The following is a 22211-nucleotide window of genomic DNA, read 5'->3' as shown; positions in this document are numbered from 1 at the left end:
AGCTATTGGCTATCCGGTTGGCGCTGGGGGAGTGGCGGCATTGGCTAGAGGGGGCCAGTGTGCCATTCATCGTTTGGACCGACCACCGGAACCTCGAATACATTCGCTCCGCTAAAAGACTCAACGCGCGGCAGGCCCGCTGGGCTTTATTTTTTGGCCGCTTCGACTTCTCCATCTCGTTTAGACCAGGTTCAAAGAATGTTAAGCCTGATGCCCTCTCCCGTCAGTTCGGCTCCACGGAGGATGCCTCAACCCAGGAGGGAATTGTTCCCCAACATTGTGTGGTTGGAGCGGTTGTCTGGGGAGTTGAACAGACTGTTAAGAGGGCCCTTGCGCACGCCATCAGACCTCCTACTGCCCCCGAGGGGAGGTTGTTCGTTCCCGAGAGCGCGCGAAAGTCCGTACTCGAGTGGGGCCATGCCTCTAAACTATTCGCGCACCCCGGCGTGAAGGGCACGTTAGCCGCGATCCGTCAAAGATTCTGGTGGCCCACCAGAGAGCGTGACATACGTAGCTTCGTTGCCTCTTGCCCTGTCTGCGCGCAAACTAAGTCAAGCAACGCTCCGCCGGCGGGTCTCCTCAGACCCCTTCCCATCCCATCGCGCCCGTGGTCACACATCGCGTTAGACTTCGTTACCGGTCTCCCTCCATCCGCCGGCAACACAGTAATCCTGACGGTTGTCGATCGTTTTTCTAAGGCGGCGCACTTTATTCCACTTCCCAAATTGCCGTCCGCCCGTGAGACCGCGCAGGTTATGGTCGATCATGTGTTTAAGATTCACGGTCTTCCCGTGGACATTGTGTCTGACAGAGGTCCCCAATTTGCCTCTCTGTTTTGGAGGGAGTTCTGTCGACTGATTGGGGCTTCCCCCAGTCTGTCGTCAGGATTCCACCCGCAGACCAATGGGCAAGCCGAGCGGACCAACCAGATTCTTGGGCGCATGCTACGCAGTTTGATCGCTCAGACGCCGGCGTCCTGGGTAGATCAGATTTCCTGGGCCGAGTTCGCCCATAATTCTTTACCCTCCTCCGCAACCGGTCTGTCTCCTTTTGAGAGTTGCCTCGGCTATCAGCCTCCACTCTTTTCGTCACAGGAGTCGGAGACCTCTGTCCCCTCCGTTCAAGCTTTTATTCAGAGATGCAAGCGCACTTGGAGGAGAGTGAGATCCGCTTTATGTCGCACCAGAACGCGCACTTGTAAGACTGCCAACCGCCGCCGTGTAAAGGCACCCAGATACGTTTGTGGGCAGAAGGTGTGGCTCTCCACTCGCAATCTGCCCACACGCGAAGGCTCACGTAAACTCATGTCTCGCTTTGTCGGCCCCTTTTCCATCGTTAAGGTTTTCAACCCGGTAACCGTCAAATTAAAGCTGCTCGGTTCGTTACGTCGGATACACCCAGTTTTTCACGTTTCGTGTCTCAAGCCTGTCATCCGTGCACCCCCCCGCCCCGTTTCCCCCCCCCCACCTCTTGACGAGGTGGACTCTATTTATAGGGTTCGTAAACTTCTGGATGTTCGCCCCCGAGGGCGGGGCCGCCAGTTCTTGGTGGATTGGGAGGGGTACGGTCCTGAGGAGCGGCAGTGGATTCCGGCCCGGGACGTCCTGGACCGCTCGCTCATTGAGGACTTCTACCGGTCTCGCCAGACTCCTTCCTCGGAAGCGCCTGGGGGCGCTCGTTGAGGGAGGGGTACTGTCAGGATCCGGGTCTCTCCCTCTTTCTCCCCCTCTGCCATACACATTCACTGACACACTCATTTACCCATTAGTCTCACCTTAGCGCACACACCCACTTCTCACGTAGTCTTCCCATCCACCTGCCGCTCATTCCAATCAGTGCCCGCCCCGTTTGCTGTTACACCTGTGTCTCGTCATGTCTAATCACCCTGTCTATATCTTGCATGTGTTCCCTTTGTGTCTTGTCGGATTGTTATTGTAAGTCGAGTTCTTGCCTTGTCCAGCAGCCTCAAGACCCCGCTGTCTCTTACGCACAGCCTAGTCCTGCCCGCCCGATCTCCAGCGTCGCGCCGCGGAAGCTGCATCCCGTGGGCTCCTGTCGAGCTTCCCTCTTCATGGAGGAGACTTCCCCGTTCGGAGGATTATTTTGTGTTTTGCCTTTTGCTTAGCTGGTCCCTTAGAGGATACATTTTCGTTCTATGTTTTGCCTTCGAGCTCGGCTCGTTGTTTCAGTTGATAATTAAAACCCTCATTTCTGTGACTTCCCTCTGCGTGTGGATCCTTTCCGCCAGATACGCACCATCGCGTGACAATTTCCATGATTCTAGCCATATCTCAATGAGGATGGGATATGTACACCATTCATAATTGCCAAATACATTGTTTGAGTGATGGCCGAAAGCAAACACACTGAAATCCAATCGACTCACAATGTTTCCCATGTATTGTGTGTTACTCAGATATCGTGGAAAACCGTTTTTTTTTGACGGACTACTTGATTGATGGACAACCCGATAAACATAATACCTCATTATTGAAATTGTGTTGCTTAGTTGTAGATTTCCAACATCGCTGCCTGCTGGAATCCAGTCAAAGGAAGCTAAAGCTCAGAGGCCTACCCAGCAAACTAATTAACTGCAGAACTAATGTCGACAACGTGGGAGCACTCCACACTAATTCAAGCAAATATTCATTATTTCTTTAATTTGATAATTTGATGTCAAGCAAGTTTAAAAAAAAAAAAACACGGTTGAAGTTCATCCACTTAGTACTTCTAAGCTCCTTCCAATCAGACGTGAAAATCAACTGGTCAGTTTTGATGATTACCTGCGTGTCAACTTACAGCTCATTTCTCTCTCCCTACGTGGCTTTTCCTCTTCTCCTCCTCTGACCTCGTCTCTCGCGGAGCCCTTTGCTCCCTGACTCACAGCCTCCATCAGGGCCACGGGGAGAAGTGGAGTGCAGGGTCCTGGCCAATGCATAAATATTAGCTCAAGGTCACTGAGCTCATGCTGGGCCATGAATAAACATGAGATTGGCTGCTGCACAGCCCCTTTTCTTCACATGTTGTCCATTACACATTTCTGCACACCTGCTCAACACCATTGTTCCACGACTGACACGACTCTCCAATACGAGTGAGGAATACTCTCCAGGCCGTAGGTGTGACATGCACATATCTGGGGTCCTTTGAAAGGGAACAAAATCAGCAAGAATAACCTGTTGTGAGATTTCTGTACCATTCCAGAGCAGATGGAGAGAATTTCAACAAAATCACATGTATTCTGGCCTGGTGTAAAAAAAATTCCTCCAGTATCACTTGTATTACCAAGATCCTATGATGAACTAAGAATGGAAGAGCCCCCAGCGCTCCACGAGGTGTGCACTGATTGCCCCCCCCCCCCCCCCCCCCCCCCGAGGGCTCGCACCAACTTCACAGCACACCCAAACCTGTACACGTCACACAAGACTGACGAGCAATTACCCAGGATCTTTTGAACGCAACTTGCTGTCATACTCACACGGGTTATATTTTTGTACAACTTAAAGCACTTTGTAATATGAAGTAGTTTGGATGACATATTGCGGCTTTGTTTATGGATTTTTAAACAAGCTGAACAGCATAACATGCAAATCTTCTGTAAATAGACCACGGTGGAGGATTGCAATCGGGTCCGTTGATCCAGTTTATCAAATGCATTTTATTGGAGTGAAAGATAACATCTCTGTCACCATAATCTCTAAAACTAAGCAATAGACGCCAAATTCATTGTAAGACTATGATAATAGTTTCATATTAAGTTTTAGATACTTTCTATGCTCTTAGCTTAAATACTGCCACTCACACATCTGGGAAAAGCTTTAAATTCAGATGTTCACTTTGCTGATTTGTTGGATACTATCCAGATGAGGAGAGATTAAAAGTAAAGAGAAACACAGGCTGTGTTCCCCTTTAGATTGCATCTCCAATATAGTCCCTCTCCTTTTCCCCTCGTAGCCTTATTCCCTCACTCATCCCGGCTATTATTTTCTCCACATGATGCTGCAGACGGAGAGACAGATTTGAATGCGGCCTCCACAGGGACTCGCAGTGAAATGGTATTTAACCGCTTTCTCCACTCTGTCACTCTTCCTCCCCCCCCCCCCTGCTCTCTTTTGCATTTCCCCTCCGTGTACCCGTCCCCTCGCCCATGCCCCGGTGTCCCCGCTGCCTCTTTGTCCCTCCTGCCTGTGTGTCCTCGGGCTTCGCGGGGCTGAGAGGTCAGCGCCTCAAACGTGTGTGTGTGATCTCCTGCTCCTCCTCCCCCCCCCACTGTGTCTCTCCCTCTCCTTTCCCTTAAACTGCCTCACACGTTCCTCCCCTCCCCTGTAAGCTATTAACCTTTCCACACTTTCCACCACTCTCCCCTTTATCCCCCCCCCCCCCCCCGCCACCATCCCGTGTATCCACATGGCATTAACGCTGCCCTTAAAATGTCGCGCATCCCCTTTCTTTGTCAACCTCTCTCGCTGCCCTCTCGCCGCTTTCACCCCTTTGGTGGCGCGTCATCCCTTTTTCATCCTGCCAGGGAATCTCGCACTCCTCTGTCTCGTTATCTCCTCCTCGCCTCCCTTCCTCCAGCACTGTAGTCACTCTCTAATTGCTGTGTCACCCCTGCTGTGCACGGACCCGGAGGCTAAATAATGTCTACAGGGAGTGGAAGCACGTGAAAAGCACAGATCTGCTCCCAATGAGATTTTCTTTTTTTTTAATGATTATTCCTTGTCATGAGGTGTGTGTTTACAGTTGCCGGCCCTCCCATTGGCCCAATCACACCCTCTTGTTATTTGAATGTTTCTTGTGAGCATGACTCTAACCCCCTCTCCAGTTTCATAAAGGAACCTTTTATCTGACTCGAGTTGTTTGTGACTCTGCAGCAGGCTTTCTGTCTTTTGCGATGTGATTGTGAAACAAATAAATGATTTTTTTAACGAGTTGTGTGTTTCTGTCGGCCTCTAATCGGCTCAGGGGAGGTAGTAAATAAAAGCAGCAATACCACAGTGTGAACATGCTCCGTAAAGGTCATGCATTCAAAGCATTGCGTGCAGCTTGTACTTGAGGCATAAGGTTGCGATTGCACATGTTGCCTGACAATAATTCAACGGTTGCAAATACTTTATAAATGTTGTTAAAATAGTCAAACAAATAATGTTGCAAGATGATTTGTTTTTTTCTTTAAGAAAGTTGGGAGCAGTTGTTGAGTTGCTTCAGACAGACATAATAAGGGAGGCATAGAGTAGCGCTTCCCATAATTCACCTCAACAGCACATGAAGTGCCGGTAAACCTTCCCAAACTCTACGCTCCCCTTTGTGACACTGACCTCATTCAAACTTTAGCGATCTGCACCAGAATGGAGGAAATAATTACACCACTTCATCACAGGTTATTAATCATGAGTAAGTAGTATATGCCGAGCGAGCCCTTAGAGGACACTATAATAGAAATTAGACATTTGTATTACAAATGCATCCACAGCATTTCAAATTGCAATTTTAGCTAAATCAACCACGCAAAATACTGTGGTGTGTTTTGTGACTAAAATCATTGAAACCAGTAACCACAGCTGAGAAATAAATGTGGAATAAAAGGTCACATATTTCCCTCTGAAACTTAACATGAAACGTAAATCATTACGTAAAGGCACTTAACCTCAACATTGCACGTGACTGTACCTATAGCTGCTTCCCACTAATGACTAAAAGGGGCTTTGCTGGAGTGAGCATCAAAGAAAAAACTAAATCCAGTCTCATACACCAGCACTTAACTTCCTCGCCTCTTTTCATCCCACCACCGGCGTCTTCCTGCGAGCGCTTTCGCAATATCGCGTGTGCGCACGTTGCAGCCGGAGGCGCCGCACAAAGGGCGCGCAGGAGCGGTCAATAACTGTGTCATATTCGCCTTTAGATGCCTCCGGGCTGGAGCAATCTTTTAACCGCCTTTTTGCAGCGCAATTTTCAGCAGAGACTGTGAATGAATGATGCAACACAATAAGAGAGCTAAGTATCGACATACCTCGGGAATTGGTCGGCATTGTTTGGAGTGTCAGAATGTGAGAGCTTCTAATTACCGACGCACCGCCATGTCTGCATGCTTAATGTCAACAGCGCGCCGCAACGTGAGCGCAACAATGTTAATTGTGTAATACAGGCGTATATCACTACCTATGAATTATGTATGTTTTATGCCGATGCTAATGATATGCTAATGATGATGATGATGGCCCCCGGTCCGTTCCCTGTTGCACTGGTGAATTGCATCCCGTGTTCCCTGACTTGCTATGTGGAGCTCACACTTGTTACGAGAGGTGAAGCGGGGCCAAGAGGAAGATGTTGCTCCCAGAGAGGCAGAGACTACTGTATATATGTCACGTTGCCTCCCCATGCGAGGTGTTTGGGGAGTTTGCATTTCAAGAGGAGAGGAAGAAAAGCTAATCAGAAAGTGGTGTTTTTTTTCCCTTTCTTTTCTTCTTAATCCGGGCTCTGCTGAGGCGCCTTTTCTCCTAGATAAAAAAAAACTGTGTTTCTTTCACATTGCTTCTGCAATCACTTGAAACTCCATTACAGACCATGTGACGGCATCAATTAAATTCACAATTATCATGGGGCAGAAACTCTTCAGTGTGAGAAAATATAGAAACCTGGCATTGTCTGCGAGTGTGTGAGCGTGTGTGAATGTGTGAAGAGAGGCAAACAGAGAGAGATAGAAAATATTCTCATGCTGTTTTGTTGGCAACTTTTGCAAACCTGAATAAGGACCAAAAAAGAAGGACTTCAGTAAACCAAAACCATCCTTGATGGTATTAAGAGATTACAAAGGCCACTCCAACAACCTCAAACTGACAGCCTGCGACTCGTTTTGGATTTGATAATGGCTGTTTGGTTTTTTATAGCTCTTCCAATAAAAGTGCTTATATATATCCAGGCAAAAATAATACTGGGTGGTGTCACCCTGTCCACAAAGTTGGCCAATATCACTTCAGCAGCAGCAGTGCCTTTTGTCTCCCATTGACATCACAGATTAGAGCTTTGGCTCTTGCTTCCAGCTTAGTTTGAGATTGATCCAAACAGAACCGTCCCGAGATCACAGAACAACAAAAACCCCCCACCATGAATCAGTGGTAGGGGGGCGTATCTTTAAAATAGAAATCCACAATTAAATCCACAATCACACCTTCGGATGTACGGGGTTTATCTGTCTTGTCGTGTGCGCGCTGAGGCGGTACCACCGACCGAGGCGGAGACGCGCGTTGTGAGTCACAGGCGAGGGCGTCTGCAGCTGATCGGGTCTGGAATTTGGACTGTGTTGGATCTGGCAGTTGGAGCCGCTCTGGCCAGTACAGTCGATTCCCTTCTCGCTCTGAGCAGCGGGTCTCTCTCCGGTGAAGCACAATCAAGTCCCAGATAGGGGACAAAAAAAGAAATAGAACGAGGCAGCAGGTCTGCATTGATCTCTCTACCTATAGCGCTGCTGCGCCGCAGCCGAGCGCGGGGATTAAAAATTCATAAGCGTATTAAGATCCATAAGAGCATTATGCATGTGTGCCGTCACTGTCTGATACAGTAGGGTACTAATCATGAGCATCTCTGGCAAACGGCGCGAGCACACACACACACACACTGACAGTCACAATAGCGTGCTGGGTGTATTCCAAGTGTCAGCACTATTATGTGGGCATGTGTGTGGCCTGGCAATGTTCCTTCCTTGAGTGCCATACAATGTGCTGGCATGAATACCTGCTTGACACAGCAGATTGGCACTAATGGCTTTACACGCGCTGCCATCTGTAACCTGGACCGTTGGCTCTTGCTCTTTCTAACGGCGCTTCGGAGCATTCGGCTCCATCAGTCACAGCGCGGAGGCAAAAACGGTCAAATTAGATGTTGGCTAATCATATGGCGCACCCTAGGCTGCTGTGCACCTGAATATTAAAACCTAAAAGTACGAAGCAATTTGGGCCTCTTTTACGTTATCGAGTGCAAGGAACCCCCCACTGAGCCGAAGCGCTAACACACACACACACACACACACCACGGCCAACTTCTAAGGCAGTGGCCTCCAGCCGGCTGCAGCAGTCACACAGGGATCATTATTATTCATTTGCTCAGCAAACTGGCCGCACGGGCTTATAAATTAGTTCACCCACCACAGCTGGGTACTGAGACAGTTGGCGCATGCCAAGGACCGGGAGGGCAGCCATTACAGAGCAAAGGCTCCGAGACAGCCTTCTGTCCGGACCGAGTTCGTTTAAAAGGAGGAGGCAGTGTGGCGTAGGGCGTAGGGCGCTGGGCGGCGAGACAGGCCCAGCCAATGGTTGTAATAAATTACAGAGCGCAGCAATGGGACAAGAGCCCTGTGTGTGTTGTGCTGGGGAAGAACGAGATGATAAATCCCGTCAAAGCAAGCGTAAATCAGCCTGAATGGAATAGCATTAGCGGGACCTTGCAGACCTCTGACCGTGAGGGAAGAGAGCTGACAGGTCTGACCTACAGGGAAATGAGGGAACGCTTGGTCTACTCTTGCTTTCTACCTTGGGGCGAGGATCAATGGTGGAAGGAAAAGGTAAAGCCATTAATTCTCCTGGATATGTCAATTTCCATTGGTGGGTGCAGATTGGTCGCCATCATGACCAGCCCCTTGGGCAGAAGAGATCTGGGGCTTATGTTGTGCCCCGGTAATCCATTGATTCATTAAAGTTTTAACTTCTACCTGGGAGGCACCACATTGCGCTGGAGCAATGTAAATCAATTCCAATTGCAGGTTTTTAACAATGCACAGAGGTCCAAAAAAAACGATGGTTGGCGTGACTGTGGGCTTGAATTATGCTAAGCACCTCTCGTATGAGATGTGTGTACCTGAGAGAAAGACCCGAGATTAAACGCGCCATGTAGGAGACTTTTAAGAGCGTCTTGAATATTCACAAATGAGTTCGCAACCCTCGTGAATGATGAATGAAGTTGTTCTTTTTCCTCACCCGTCCGATGAGCACCGGTTCAGGCCCGGCGTACTCTTCGATCACAAAGAACTGGTTCCAGATCCAGCTCCTCCTGCTGCGAGAGCGCGGCCTGGTCCCTTCCGCGTGGTCGGGCGCCTCCTCCGCCTCCGAGTCGGCCTCCTCAAACACGAGGCCCTTTTCGTCTTTCGGATCGGCAGAAACTTGCCTCCCGGCGTCTTTGCCGTCGCGGCTCCACTCGGGAGCGGGGCGGAGCCTCAGGACGTGACTGCTGTTGACAGGCTGGTTGTCTTCATCTGCGGGGTGCTGAGCTGTGCTGAGTTCTGTTTGAGCAGAGTGAGCTGACTCTGTTAATGGGTCTCTATGGAGATCTGCGGCTCTGCTCCCCGGTCGAACTCCCGGGGGATGCGCTGTCAGCGCAGGCGGCGGAGAATCATCCGTTTCGGAGGGAACGCGCAGCGGGAGAAGTCTCGCTGATGGAAATGGTGGTTCCGTTTGGGTGATTATTGCCACTTTCTCGGGGCTGAGACTAACCTCGCTGCGAGGTGTTGACAGTAAGCGGACGAGGTGTTTGTTCTTGCTATCTCCTCCGTCTGATCTCTGCTTCCCCAAGTTGCTCTGCCCAGTACTTAAAGCTGGGTGCACTTCACTAAGTGGATTAATACGATTGTCGGCTCCCTGGTCTCTATTAAGATCCGGGGTGGTGACTGGGCTTAAATAAGGAAATGCTGTCTGATTATCCAATCCAGCGTGAGGCTGAGTGACAGCTATATCTTGTCTCGGCACTCTCTGAGCCTCTAACTGTCCGTGATTAACGTCAATCAAATCTCTCTTCCTGCTCCGGCTGCCCTTGCTTGGAAAGCTCAGGCTGGGAGCGCTCTGCATTTGAGAATTGACGATCCTAACTAGGTTGTCTTTCGACAGCAGCTTGAGAACCCCGTAGCTGCCTGTGAGGTTAAGCTTTCGGTTTGTATCAATGCTGAAGCCTTTTCCCGGCACACCTGTGGTGTGGACACTCAAATCGGGTCTGGTCCTGGATCTCAGGCCTGATTTGAACCTGGTTTTATTGGTATGTAGATCTGGTTTATGGCGGATTGTGAATGTCTTCTCCAGCCTTCCTGTTCTGGTGGAGGTCTCAGGGTTCTTGGTGCTGTTTTTGACTTTCTTCACATCCTGGTTTAGCTCCTTGGTATTGTCTAAAATGTGCAAAGTCACATCTTTTCTGTTGACTGAGTCAACCTCACGCTTGGGCTTGAAAGCTTGCCTCTCCTTGTTAGCCACCGACGGAGCGGCATGACTCTGCAATATTTTGGAATAAGAAAAGGCGGCGGGGTCGGCGGCCTGCTCGTGACTCATCGGGTTCCTAAGAGTCACCAAAGTCATAGCGTTGCCGTCAACGCTTGCGTCCCATTGGTCCACAGCTCTGCTATCCCCTAGTTTCAGCGTGTGCGATCCGCCCACCCCTCTCCTCCGTACGATCTTACTCGCTGAGGCAGATTCTGGAAGCTCCTCCCACAGGCACAGGGAAACCAACAGGAGCAGATTTCTTGTAATCATCTTGTCTTGGGGCGAGATGTCCTAATTTGAGCGAGGTTTGCTGAGAGGCAGGCCTTGTTTTCCGGTTGTCTTCATTCTCTCCTCTGTTTTACCTCTTTTCATACCCCGCCCCTCACTCTCTCACTCCGTGCCCTTCACACTGAGCTGGAGGGCAGGTGTCAGTCACTCCTCTTTCCTTTTTTTATTTTTCTTTCTTCCCGTTGGCTTATATCTTCTTCTATCTCACCAAACCTCTCTCTGTTGGTTTGTTTCCCACTCCTCTTGCCTGGCGTCTTAGTCAGTTTTCCAACGGCCGGTTGGACCCCCTGAGAATAAAGATAAAGATAATTTAGTTAAAACTGTAATCACTGCACAGCGTTAATTAAAAGTGGTGTGGCGTAGACAGGTAGGAAGCATGACAATGCAGAGCAGCAATCACATTTTAAAAGGGCTTTTTAGAACACACATCCATTCATATCGCCATAATGACCCAAGTGTTTTTTTCTCGCCGACAGAGTTATCATCTTACATGGAAAAAGATACTGAGAAAACCCTCTAAGGGGCTATTAATGGGAGCAACTGTGAAGGATCTCTCTCTTTTTTTGACTGCAGTGCAGAAATTGACCGGCTAACATGCCATCACTTTGATGAGTGATTAATTAGCTGGATTAATATTGTGCTTTGATCAGTCAGAATCCCAACGCAAGTGAGCAACCTGTAGATGCACTTTGCAGTACCGTCGCCTTGAGTGATGTAAAAGCTGCCTCTGCTCTGACTCATGCACTCAAGACTCAAATGGAAATCCTACGCCATGTCAAAATGTCAGAAATCAATCAATGTGCTTGTTTTCACAAAAGAGTTTCGTAGTATTTCACCAACATCACCCTACTTGACAAGTCAATAATGTGGCTATTTGCCAAATATACTATTTAATAATTTAATATTACTGTGTGCATAAAAATAAAGGATGTGTAAAACCATTTAAAAATGGGAACCGCAGCTCTCTGGCATTGCATTGTCAGAGCTAACAGTGTTTCACTGAAGAGTAAATTCAGCTCTTATATGACATCATCAAGGTTATTTACAGCCACGGAAGACATAATGAAACCGGTGATACATATTGAATAATATTCTTCACAATAAGTTAGCCGACCGTGTCAAAATAGGTGGAATGTTCTATTAAAATGACACTTTCCTGTCAACAAAAACCAGCTCGGTCTGTAAAATGTATTTAATTGAAACATGAGTGTGCTGTGGGTTAAATAGTTCCGGGTTCTTCTTGTCCAGTGCAGCGTGGGGTGGCTTGTGTGTGACACAGACTGTCAGCACTCATGACTTAAGTGTGGACCTTCGTCCTGGAATACTTTCGCACTTTTCGTCTCTCTCATCTTCTCCTCAACGTCCTCGGCCTCCTCGCTCTCTATCTCAGTCTCTCTTTTAATAAGTAAAGCCTTTTGAGCAACAGTAACGGTGTTAAAAAAGAAAACGATGATCCAGCCTTCCTCCGCGTTCCCTTTTCCCACACCTCCCACTCACCACCTGTCTGGGCCTCGGGCCTAGCCATCTCCCTAAATCTCCCTTCTATCCCCTCTCTATAACTGGCTATTCTTTTAGTATCCTGTCCTCTAGTCGCCGCTCGCTCCTATCCTTTACTCCTTCCCTCATCTGTGTCAATCACAGGCCTGTCACTGCGTCCCTCACCCTCTGTTCACTCTGAGGCTCCCATCAATCAGCCAATCGCCTTCCTCGGCCTTGGCACATTGCAAGTGGCAGGTGTCTCGCTGGCTTCCATGTTGACGACGGGGCTACAACGCCGTGGATGTGCGTACACATCAAGTCATTGAATCAGAAGAATACCAGCAAATAGTATGTACCCTGTAGTTAAAAAAAGATCAGGGCCAGTTCCTCTCTGTCTCTTAGAGGAACGGATCAGCTGAGAGTTCAGAGGCCGAGCCATCTCAGCCGCGGGCATCTAGTTAACAAGCCGGCGGCGGGTTGCAGCACGCAGGGCCGAATATCAACATTCTACCGTCGCCAGCTGAGCACGAGTTTCACATGGGGCATTTTGTCAATGAGAGGATTTCTTTGAAGCGCGGTCGAAGCAAGAATAGAAAAAAAAAGAGACGCTGCCAATCTTAAGCTTGTTGCGTGCTTAAATTCATTTTGGGATCAGAATCAAAGTGTTTCTCAGATTCTGACAGGGAGAGCTACTGTTGTGACATTACCTTGGCTCCATTGGCCTGTGCCGCAGTAAGTGAGGGTAATTATGTGCTTTTGTTTGTCGCACAGGGGAGCACATTTTTCCTCATTAGAGTTTGATATAATTGAATACAGCTAAATTGTTGTCTTCATGCTTTGTGGAACCAGCAAGGGCGGGGATTTCACCTGTGGCCTACGTATGGTAGCATGATTTCTAGTAAATAGACATGATCAGGTGATACAATAACTCCAGGGAGCTCTCTCTACCTAATTAGAGTTTTAGGTAATGCATCGCATCTTTAGGTAATGCATATTTGTACGTTCTCTACACCTAGAGCAGGTTTCTCAGTGACCTAATTAATTGGGGCCATAAATATCTTAATTAATTCCCCCTTCCTGATTCCCATTCCTGCTAAAATTCAAATGGTCTTTTCAACCGTTAGTATTGGAGGCAGATCCTCGCCATCGATCGTGCGCTGTCACCAACTAAACGAGACTAAAAACGTTAATTACGATTCACCTCCTCTGCTGTCTGTCTATCTCGCTTATCTCTCGGTCACCCCTGTTGAACAGGCAAACTGCAGCCGCACGCCCACGGTGCGCGCTCTCCACAACAATGAACAAGCACTCGGTGTGCGACTTCAAGCCCGGATGACAAAACACTCTCCGGCAAAAAAAGAAGGAAAAATATCTATTTATGCATTTAAACAAGGAAAAAAAGCACAAATAAATGGACAAAGCCACATTCATCCAGGCTTTTCAAACACACAGTTGAGAAGAACCCGCTACACACACACACACACGCGCGCACACACAACAAGAACACTCATCACATTGCTGTGGACACACAGAAACCCTCATAGCCCCTTATATCTAAGGAAAGCTCTGGGGACTGCCTCTCTGGACGCACTGAAGTCAAAAAGAAGAAAGCAGCCACCCTAAAAGAATTATGCATAAAGGAAACAAAGGTAAGTTCCCAAAAAGAGAGGGGGGTGGGGGCAGCAGTGTCCGTGGGAGGTTTTCTGGGTGGGGGGGGGGGGGGGGGGCAGCCGGAGGGGGTGCAGGCGGCGAGTCCTCTTTGGAAGACAGAGGTGGTTGTTTTAAGTGCAAAGCGCCATAAACCACCTCCGTCCTCGCCTTGAACCTTGGCAGATGAAAGCGGACCTGTCAGTGTGTGAGGGGGGGAAAAAGCAGCCGGGGCTTTTATCCACTAATGTGTAAGTACCTTGCTCGCCTCCGTCCCCGGCCTTGTCTTTGTCTCAGCCTGGCTGATATACTGACAGCAGGGGCTAACCTCCAACAGGCGAGTACACGGCGCCGGCATACACATGGGCGTTAGATGCTTCCCCGGAGGGTGGAGGTTTTTGTGGGGGACGAGTGGAGGAGCAAACGCAGGTAAAGTATGTGACAGGCCCGGATAGACAGTTAAAAAACCACAAAAAGCAAAGAGGGGAATGAATTTACAGTTGTGCGTGGCGTAGGGGCTGTAAAATGCTGCCTGCTTATGGGCGGCTGTTTGCCGATCGGTGAGATTATGACTAAAGACACTCAGTGTAACAGAGCTGCGACAGGGGGCTTTGGATTTGCTTGGATCTCAGCTAGATCAATGGGGTTACGTCAAATGGCAGGAGTCGGGAGGCTTGTCGAGCATCCGGCAAGAGTGTGTGCAATGAAAACACAAGAGGGTTCAGTCATGTTAAATCCATTTTTACTATAAGACGCAGGATTGGGCTTCACCAGCTATTTGTAAATCCCTTTGAGCTCACGCTAATCGCAAAAATATTGGTTCACCAAAGCGGGTTGCACCATTTCAACTTGCTGGCTAGTTAAAGGGCCAGTGTGCATCTAATTTGGCCTCGTCTAGCGGTGAGGATGCCATCACCTGAAACTTCTCCCGTGTGCCAAGCGTGCCGGAGGATCAGAGCAGCCGATGCAACGGTAGAAAAGGCGAACGGCATCTGAAGCCAGCGCTTAGTGTGTGCGCTTTGGGCCACTGCAGGAACATGGCGCTCCATGTGGAGAACACCAACCAAAGCCTATGAGATATTATATTCCATTCATTCATGGATCCCCCTAAAAAGTGCAGTTTAGCAGGACGTATCTATTGATTCGATCCACCTGATGTACTGGCCGTTTTGTCATGGCACCAACATCAACTCGCTCCGGCTCTACTGGGCTCTACAAGCAAGCTCCTCTGCTGCTGTTTTGTCTTGGGCTACAGTATATAAACTGTGAGAGGTGCTATAAAGATCAGATAAATCTTGACAGGAGACGGTGGCAGTGGGTCAGGACAGCGACAACATTTGTTGCCCATATCTTACTGCCTTGGCATGGGTTCAAGTGGTTCTCAGGCTGAGGTAAAGTGCTGTCTGAGCGTGTGTGACTCCACCAACAGTGACAGCGCTGACCTACTGAGCGCCTCCCATTTACTGCGATGTTCTGCCCATCGTTCACGCCGTTCGAAATTACAAAGCATGCTTAAGTAGCAGGGTTTTATGCATAAACTGTCTCTTTTGCATCGCAGCCGTGAAGCTGAGGGCTACTGAAACGTCTGCTTAAGAACAAGAGCAGAAAAGTTACATTTGGATGCGGTGGTGGATGGAGAAAAGTAGGTGGAGCCGGAAGGTAGTGAACTGCACTCTTTAGCCTTTTTCTCACATAGAACATTCTTTTTATTATTCATTATATCCACCATGGGATGCAGAAGTCCAACAAGCTTGCAGCTGAATATCTGAAGATGAATCCGTGACCAAGAGCCCTCTTTTCCCCTGACCCCTTCACATTGAAGTTATCTTTATGTATTAGAAGTTGGTTGGCAAGGGCAGAATTACATTGAGGTTTTGACACTAGTGCAGGGTTCTACATCTGAAAAATATTTTAAAAACGGTTAAGTTTAGAGATACATGGTTGTTGATAATCACATCTTGTGTCGCTGCAGATTTTTTTCGTAGAACCCTGAGTCCACAATCTTCCTGTTACATTAACTGATGCTGTGAGTGCCTAAACACGACCGTACCAAAGTGCAACGACGCACAACGTATTGCCGGTTAAAATTGGAGACGGGATGAAAAATCCACTTTTGTCATTTTTCATTCCGAACCCTGTTTTCCAATGTTTTATTTGGTGTCCGAATCTTTTGAAATTGGTCAAGTATTTTGAAAAAGAACCCTTTAGGCGGTAGGCGGTAAACGGGTTAAAATGCGCTAAGTGCTTTGTTCGCCACAGAGAAATAAACCCAAAACGGGTCGGATTACGATTGGTCCGCGCAAAGTTTTAGCCCACAAGAATGTCATCATGGATCATAAAAAAGATGCTGAAATGTAATTTAAAGCCAGATTAAAGATATTTCCAGCCAAAGTGCCCCCTGTGATGTGTATGGAGCCTCCATGAAAACAGTGAAGTGCCTCCCCCCACGTTCAACTGATAAAGACAGTTTGTGATACGGCCGATTAGGGCTGGTTAGTGATAACCTTGCGTGGGACGGATGATCCGTGGACATCATGCACTATAAAACCTAAACACATCACACATACCACTGAATATAATAAGAGGCCTTACAGATATATGTTTAACTTTAAATTAGACATGACTATATCTACTATGGATCGCAGGATCGCCAATCTCCAATGTAGCCCAACTTATTTTTATGACTTATGAACACCAGCACTCGAGGTGAAATATTTATTTACAATAATTAAAAGATAATGGTCTTTTCACGGTGGATGATCCTGCCTCTAACGGCTTCACACGGCCACCACAAATAATCATCGCGTTACTGAGCTACAACCACATCTCTCCACCTTCAGGCCCCTGAGCTCCGCCGATCGGCCTTAGTGACCTTCACGCACAAAGGTCATGGGAGGTTTCTGTCTGAGGCCGCAGGTCTGCTTTGAGCAGACGGCTTTCAGTGCGCCTCTTCTGAATGGTGAGTCATCAGCTGCCAAAGCATTCTCCCAAATTACACTTGATGCCAATGGAGCCCGCCTGTCTTCCTCTTCTGCCTGACTGTGTGTGCAACATCAAAAAGCTATCTGATCCTTTCAACACACGGGCTGACATTTCCACAAAAGTCCTTGGGAATTTCCGATGCGCTCGTCTCTCCGAAGCTGTGGGTGCGTGTGTGTGTGTGTGTGTGTGTGTGAATACTATGGATAAAGTGTTTTAAAATGTGTGCTAAAGAATGAGAAAAGTCTGAACTTTTCATGTAAGCGTCTAGGGACAGATCATCAACAGAGCCTTTGGGTACGATCTCAGAGTGGGCTCACCTATTATCTTAAAGCATCGTAGATCAGGTGAGTAAAGTTCGTCCTTTTATTGGGAAGAGGAACTTTACTGCAAAACACTTGAGGATGTTTTGTCCTGGATTTAATGACACACCCCACCCCCCCCCCCCCCCCCCCCCCCACACACACACACACACACACCCACACACACACAAATACTCTACTGTTTACCTTCCAAGGGCGTCCCTTTCAAGGGGAGAGGCACTGAGGCTGGTGGATAGGACACAGTAAAGGTGAGAGCGGGTCGTTTCAGAGATGAATAAACACAACACACCCAAGGTTGCCGGTGATAATGTGTGATGAATTGCCAGCGAGATATGGCACATTGTAGGATCGCACCAAGGCTATTGGGCAAGAGGGAGAGTGAATAATGACACTCAATGTTCCACCGTAATCGGCCCGGCTCTCTTCGATTTACATTTAAGGATCTTCTTCATGTTTATCTCCCACCCAGGCAGGCGGCGACTAGACGAAGGCCAGATTGGGTTTTTAACGGCTGTCTGGTGGAATCGACGAGCCCCCCGCGGTGCACCAGAAACTTCCTCTGAGTGTGTTCTCTGCGGGTGGTCCGGCTTTCGGGTTCCACTGCTCCCAGGCGGCGAAGCAGCACCAGAGAGATGGTGTTTGGTCTGCCAGGGACATCCTCTTCAAGCAGCAATGGACTAGATGCACGGAGGTGATGTACGACAAAAGGAGGCCAAGAAACCACAACTGAAAACAATGTTCAACCAATGTTGCTGTTCTGGGACCAAAAGGCTGTATTTGATGGCATTTCATTGGAGCTAACAGTTACTTCAATGTTTGTTATTTATTTGTGAGTTAATTTCAGACATTAATGTTCAATGGCTATCCTCAGCTCTCCATGTGATGAAGGAATCAGGGTACTGACCTTGTGATAATGGCATCGAGCTGACCAGATGGATCAGATGGATTTTTATATTCAGCATAAACAAACCCACATTAAAACCTCTCAAATTTGCTCAGACGCTGTTCAGGTGTTATGGTTTCTTTGAGGTTTTGAGCCGCACATGTACAAAGAGGAGATTCCCTCTAAAAGTGTTGTATTCAGGGGATATCTTGTATATCTTCATTTACATTCACCCAGTAATATTTATACTAAGTCTTCCACCTGTGCAGGAGTGCTGCCTTATTACATGAGAGATTATTCAAATATACCTTGTGTAAATAGACTATTGGTTTGCTTCTTCCCCAGGAGTCTTTGTGCTTTCAGGTTTCCGAGGATGGTGGTTGTATGAGGAACTCGTTCCCGCCTCCTGTGGGGGCCCGCTGACCCGCTCTTCTCCTTCTCCTTCTGTGTGAATATCTCATTAATGCACAGTACTACGCTTGCTTCTTTCCCAGTCGTTGTGGTTTCTCGCCTCACAGGTTTCCATGGCTCCCTGTTATATCTGGCCCGTTGGCCCCCACTTATTTAACTATAATAACTATTCTTCTGTTTCCCCTGCTGCTAGAATAAGTAGCCTTTATTTTTCTTTTTTTGTTGTAACAAGTTGTTCATTCTGTACAAATGACATCCGTTGTACTCTGATTCATCCCGAGAGAGGGGTCCCTGCTTTGTTGCTCTCCCTAAGCTTTCATCCACTTTTGCTGGGATGTTATCCTGTGCTGTTGGGAGTGTCACACAGCAGAGGACGTTGCATGTGTACACACTGTAAAGCCCTCTGAGGCAAACAAACTGTGATTTGGGGCTGTACAAAATGAATTGAATTGAATGCATCATCATTGGTGCATCATCCCTCCTCTATGACGCTGTCATGCCTGGGTGCTGGGTCGACACAGGCCTCTAAAAAATGTATTCAAACACAATTCATGGAGTGGGAAACTCCATCTTTGATAGAACTGGTTGCGACTCATAGACAAGCCGCCTGAAATGACGAGTCCCGTATAGACTTTGCTTGGATAAGCAGTCGCCATCCGAAAAAGTTGGGATAAACTCGAAAGCCTCTAAAAAATCCATCCATATAATTCATTCATTGAATTATAATTTTCACTCATGTTCCCACTCCCAGCCTGATAAGTTAAACCTCCCTACAGCTCAAAGTGCATAATCACCTTTCCTTGGAGCCTTTTAATGTGAAACATCTGCAGGAAGTGCAGTTCTATTGATGGACCCTGGCTGCGACAGAAAAGGACATTAGAGAAAAATAGAAATAATTGGAGGCTGTTATTGAGGAGCCTTCATCATTTGGTTATCATTTGGTTCTCGCCGAATCAAAGACAGAAGGTCGCGCCCGGCTCGCTCGCATCAATTCGCCACTGACTCGTTATCTGTGTCTCGTCAGAACCATCTATCCCGAGGATGTTGTTGGGTCCTGCTGCGTTATCGTAGCCCGCTGCGCTTGTTGAACGCTGTGTGAACACGTGGGCCTGGAAGCCGATACTGTCAGAGCTTTTAATCCCCCTCGTTGAAGTCCCGGCCTCATTAGCATAACCCCCCCGTCCCCACTTAGTATGACTTTCATGCCCCTATAGGTCTTTCTCCTGCTTCTGCATCATAACTGACAGTGTATTTTTGTAATCCTAAGGAGTGCGGTCCCAATCGCAAATTCATTTTGCTTTTGTCTCTCTCGATTTGGGTCAGTTTGTCGCTCCGTTTGGTTTCCGGCGGCTCGGGGAGACGCAGCAGATTGCGGCCTGTTTAGGTCGCTGTGTGCGGCAGGTTGGAGCGCGGGGGGGGGGGGGGGGGGGGGGGACACCTCGGGTGATGAATCGGATGAAGGGTGTGGAAATTAAAAACTGAGGACATCGCGCTGCAACATCCAGCGATGCATCGGGAGTGCGGCTGCAGTCGCGAGCTGAACGGACCCCTCGCGCCGCGTGGACACTAGGACACTTGAAGGCTGTGGGTGTTTGTTGGAGGACGACTTCTCAGCGCCGGTGTAGGAGATCAAAGTTTGGTAGCGTTATATTTTTCCGGGCGCTTTCCGATCCTGCGGCGTTCACGCATGCTGTGCATGTTTGGGATGTTCTGGCGCCGCTCCAGCATTGGGAGTATAAAATATATAAATTATATTTAAGAGGCGGGGGGTTGAGGGGGGGGGGGCTGATTGACACACTCACACACAAACAGACACACACCACAAGGCACACATGAGCAAAAATAGCGGAAACAAAAAGAAGCAGAGTCTCTCCAAGGTCGCCTCGTCCTCAAGGGCTGGTCCCACCTCCGGTGAGTGAGGGCACGCGGGGTGGGAGACCAGGTCGCCCCCCCCTCCGGGAAACCCCCTCGCTTATGAAGATAGCTGCCATCAGACAACAGGGGGCCGGCGGGGGAGAATCCCCTCCACCCTCCTCCACCCTCCTCCGCCCTCTGTCTTTGTCTGTAATGCGGCGCAGGGATAGCAGGGGCCGCTGCGTTCAGAAAAGCCCTGTGTTTCTCCCATAAAAAGCCCATCTATGGCCGTGGAGGAGCTTACGCTGTAATCCTGCGTGACGGATCGAGTCTGCCGCTGCAGCACTCTCCCTCTCTTCGCTCCACAACGGAAACTTCTGTGGCACACACACGTGCGCACGGCCGTCAAAGACGATGGGGTGTGTGCGTGGGCCCAATAATGCACCTGCCCATGTTTACGTGCGTTTTTTCCTTCCGTCAACCTCATTTCAAAATATATGGCGGCCTATAGCTGTTGAAATGTTGCACCAACAGTGAAGAGAGTGGAAAAAATAGATGGCAGTGGCAGAGAATGGAAAGTAGGTTTCCCTTCTTGCGAGTCACAGATCAGATTGTAAACCGTCACAGACTTGCACAGTACGAGAGAATGAATCCCAGTGGGAAGTGGCGGTGAAAGCGGGTGCTCGGGAGTTGTATGGATGACCTGAATTCTGTATCTGTGCTCCCATGGCATGGATTACCACGCACGGGTAGAAATTGCTCCCAATATAAAGGACATTTATACGCTCACGGATCACTACTATTAGGACCCCGCTGAGCGTGATTTACTTTTTTTTCTCCTGTCCTGATCCATCCATCCTCCTCTTGCTTCAGCTCGTTGTCTCTCTCCTCCTTCCCTTCCCGGTGCCTCACCTCCATCCTCTGTTGTTGTTTTTTCACCTTGCACTGTTTCATAACCAACCCACCTCCTCCTCCTCCTCCTCGTCCTCCTCTTTCTCTTCTTCTCTCTGTCTCTGAGTATTAGGCGTTCAAAGATCTCTCCGTAGCATGAGGCAGAAGTTGTCACCCCATCTCTGTCGTTCCCTCACTTTATCTCCCTCTAATCTTCCTTAATCTTTCAGCCGAAAGTGAAGTCAGAATTAGTTTCTCTACTCTCCCTCATCAATCTCTCGCACCTCCTTTTCTTCTACCTCCTTCCACCACCCCCCCCCCCTCCACCCCGCTCTCCTCTGGATGATCCTCACCAGCTGCTTTCTTAATCCTTCTTCTTGCACAGTTGCCTTCCCTCTTCTCTGTCGTCTCTCCTCTCCCTCTGCTTCGTGACATCAACACAACTGCAGAGGTCATTCCTACTTCGCCCTCATGTCTTTCTTTCTCTTTCCATTTCCACCTCTCACTTTTAGATTCTTTTTTTTCCCCCTAGCTCTCACTTCAAAGGCTCTGGGGACATTTGCATTCGGCCCAGCCGGTTAACCCTGAGCTGTGTCCTTAGCCGCTCGTTGTCAATGGGGTGCACAAACTCTGAGGCAAAGCAGATGTTAAAACCTTCAATCTGCACTTGAAGGCATCGGGCATGTAGAAAAACAAGTGACATCAGATTTGATTGAGCATGAAATGAATTTAAAAAAATGTTTTCTACAGAAAGGCACAAAGCTATTACAAGTACAATTTTTGCAAAAGATTCTGTACAGCTTTAGAGTTTTGATGAATTTCTGCAATTGTACTCGATTGCACTCAACACTCCCCCTCTACTCTTCAGCGGTCAACACAGACACAAGTGCACAGTGCTGTTGGCGAGCAATTCATAGAGCTGCAAAGTTAGGAGGCCATCAGTGGAATGCCATCTTCTAAGTTGACATCACCTCCCAAATTCGCAAAGACTTCTTTTGTCCTTTGATCCTTAACGGCACATCCAAAGCACATTAGAACACATTATGTACGGTTTTGTGTTCTAATTTCCCACCATGCAAATGGCTCCCAGTCGTAGATGTGTGTGTGTGTGTGTGTGTGTGTGCGCGTGTGCGTGTGTGTGCATTCATTTTGTCCAATGCACACCTGATGTTCTTTTCTCCTTAAAAGCACAGAGTGAGCTCAGGAGAAGCACAGCAACAA

General features: G+C 48.4%; 1 protein-coding gene across 2 annotated transcripts in view; it reads right to left on the bottom strand.

The window, feature by feature from the left end:
- LOC119209692 (uncharacterized) overlaps positions 1–22211 on the bottom strand; it is a 121017-nt gene that overhangs the window by 69129 nt on the left and 29677 nt on the right. For both annotated transcript variants that reach the window (XM_037459181.2, XM_037459182.2), the window contains exon 2: positions 8970–10810. In XM_037459181.2, coding sequence (XP_037315078.2) covers positions 8970–10505 — 1536 coding nt within the window. In that variant the 5' untranslated portion in view covers positions 10506–10810. The remainder of the gene's footprint in view (positions 1–8969; positions 10811–22211) is intronic.

The sequence above is a fragment of the Pungitius pungitius genome, chromosome 15 (assembly GCF_949316345.1).
Source record: "Pungitius pungitius chromosome 15, fPunPun2.1, whole genome shotgun sequence".
Taxonomy (NCBI): Eukaryota; Metazoa; Chordata; class Actinopteri; order Perciformes; family Gasterosteidae; genus Pungitius; species Pungitius pungitius.
Note: the sequence above shows the minus strand (reverse complement) of the source record. Positions and strands in the feature narration are given on the sequence as shown.